We start from the raw sequence: 2,484 nt of genomic DNA, 5'->3' as shown, positions 1-2,484 counted from the left end.
TTCACCCTGAGTCATAAGGAAAAGGGGACGGCGTATTCTCTTAGCTACTTCCTGCTGAAAAGGGACGCTGTGGGTTTCAGGGTGAAGATCTTCTCTCACTCAATGGTGGTTGTTTTAAGCTTTTTAAGTTTGGGGAGGTTTTGTTTTGAGTCAGAACAGGCCCACAGCTGACCCTCAAACCCCAGGTGGGTTTTCAAAGACTGTAAATCACACAGGAGCTGATTGGCCATCTTTCTACCATGGAGCCGCTGGTGGATTCGAACTACGTACCTTGGTGTTGGCAGCACAAGTCCTTACCACTAAGGCACCAGAGCTCCGTAAGATAATAGAATTGTTACTTAAAAAAAACAACAAACAAATCCTGAAACTTCATCTTTCACACTTTGGACATGTAGCTAGGTGAGGCTTTTCTTCAGAAAGGGACACCATGCTTGGAAAGACGGAAAGTCAGAAAGGAGAGGAAGACCCCAAGGAGATGAATTGCCATTGTGACTTCAGCAATGGGCTCCATGTGTCAGAGATGATGAGGCTGGCACAGGCTACGGCAGGGTTCAAGTTGACTCTTCACAGGGTTCCTGTGAGTTGTACTTGACTCCACAGTGCCTAACAGCAACAACAACATCTAAACCAAAAATAACAAAATGAAAAGGACAATAAATACTATGGAATAAGGAGCTAGTCCAGAGGAAATTTAGATGAGAGCATGCCAGGAAGACTTCCTGTAAGAAGAGGGTTATGAGGGTCTTGGAAGTCAGCCCAGTAAAAGAATCTCAGGCTAAGCAGAAGGGCTTCCAGTTTCCACCTGGAGGTTTCCATCATGCCCTGGGGGCTCTGCCTCCAGGGCAGGTAGATTGAGAACCCCTTCCTCACCAAACACTCTGGCCAAGGCATGAGGTATGGACTGGAAGAACTTTTTTTGGAAATCTCTGCCTATGAGGACATAGAGGAAGGGGTTGAGGCAACTGTTCAGGCAGCTCAAAGAGAAGGCACCCCAAAGGAAAAGCAACATGTGGGGGTCAATGGTCCTTCTAAACACCATGAAGCGCCACAGTTGGATGCAGAGAGCCACGTTGAATGGGAACCAGCAGGCAAAGAAGGTGCTCACCAACACCAACAGCAATCTCTTCGTGCCCCTGGCATGGACCCAGCCACCCCGCGGGAAATTGACCCGAATGAGATGGGCACAGGTGCTGATGACCACCAAGGGCACCAGGAAGCCCAGCAGGAGGTGAGCGACCGTCATCGACAGGCGTCTTGTCATAACCACTCGCTTCCACTCTGCGTCCATTGTTTTGTTCTCTATATTGAAGTTGAAGTAACAGTAGTTACAACCATCCTTCTGCACGCCGGTGGTCCGGAAGATCAGGTAGGGAATGGAGGTGAGAGAAGCAAGAAGCCACACGCCAGCCGCCAGCCAGCTTGCTCTCCGAACGGTGCGGTGGTTCCGAGCCCAGATCGGGTAGAGGACGGAGACGCAGCGGTCCACAGAGATGAGGACCAGGAGATAGATGCTGGTGAAGAAGTTGAGATTCAAAAAGGCCTGGTAGAATTTGCATCCCCACGCACCGAAGAACCACTGGCCTTGGATCAAGTTATGTACAGGGATAGGCAGGGACAGCAGGACGGAGAAGTCGGCAAGGGCCAGGTTGAGGAACCAGATGGTAGTGACCGTGCGAGGTAACCTGAAGAGGGTCATCCAGAGGACCAGGCCATTGCCAGTCACACCAGTGACAAAGAAGACACACAGGATGGTGATGATTAGCACACGGATTGGCCACATCTCCAAAGAGTTGCACATGGAGGTGCCGTAAATTTTCCTAGAACAGGAATCACCACATATTAATGCCATGGGCACTTCCTTTCACTAGAGCCCACCACCCTTCTGAGACCTCTTTCTTCGTTGTGCCAGTCCATCTCACTGAGGGTCTGGTTTGCTGACCCTTTTTCATTACCAAGGAAGGTGTCTTTCTCCAAGGATTGATTCCTCCTGGTAAAGTGCCCAGAATCACACCATCCTTGCCTAGAAGGGGCATCCTGGTTGCACCACTTCTAAGACACTTTTGTTCATATTCCTCACAAGCCACAGTATGGTCAATGTTTCTCAATTCAAAGGCATCAATTCTTCCATCTTCCTTATTCACTGTTCAACTTCACACAGCTAGGAAGCAATTGAACAATATGTGGGGTGGGTCAAGTCACTGCCTCAGAAACAGTATGGGGCCATGCTACTCTGTCCTAGAGGGATATTTTAAGTCAGAAGCAACTCGATGGCGGTGGGTATAGTTCTGTGTCTTTTTGGGTGGTTTTTATTTTTATTTTATTATTTTTTGTATGTGTACCATCAAATCAGATCTGACTAGTACAGAAGGAGATTCTCTCTCCTTCTCCAGCAGAGCATCTGGTGGATTGAAAGAAAGAAAGAGAGAGGGAGAAAGGAAAAAAGAGAGAGAGGGAAGAGAGAGAGAGAAAGGAAGAAAGGGAGGA

General features: G+C 48.5%; 1 protein-coding gene across 1 annotated transcript; it reads right to left on the bottom strand.

Moving 5' to 3' along the window:
- Window positions 1-775: 775 nt before the first annotated feature.
- GPR32 (G protein-coupled receptor 32) lies at window positions 776-1,849 on the bottom strand. The gene has a single exon (XM_006897349.1). The coding sequence runs from the start codon at window positions 1,847-1,849 to the stop codon at window positions 776-778; it is 1,074 nt and encodes a 357-aa protein (XP_006897411.1).
- Between the last annotated feature and the right edge of the window lie 635 nt (window positions 1,850-2,484).

This window comes from Elephantulus edwardii, unplaced genomic scaffold (assembly GCF_000299155.1).
Source record: "Elephantulus edwardii isolate Elephantulus edwardi_28Jun2011 unplaced genomic scaffold, EleEdw1.0 scaffold00208, whole genome shotgun sequence".
NCBI classification, from domain to species: domain Eukaryota; kingdom Metazoa; phylum Chordata; class Mammalia; order Macroscelidea; family Macroscelididae; genus Elephantulus; species Elephantulus edwardii.
Note: the sequence above shows the minus strand (reverse complement) of the source record. Positions and strands in the feature narration are given on the sequence as shown.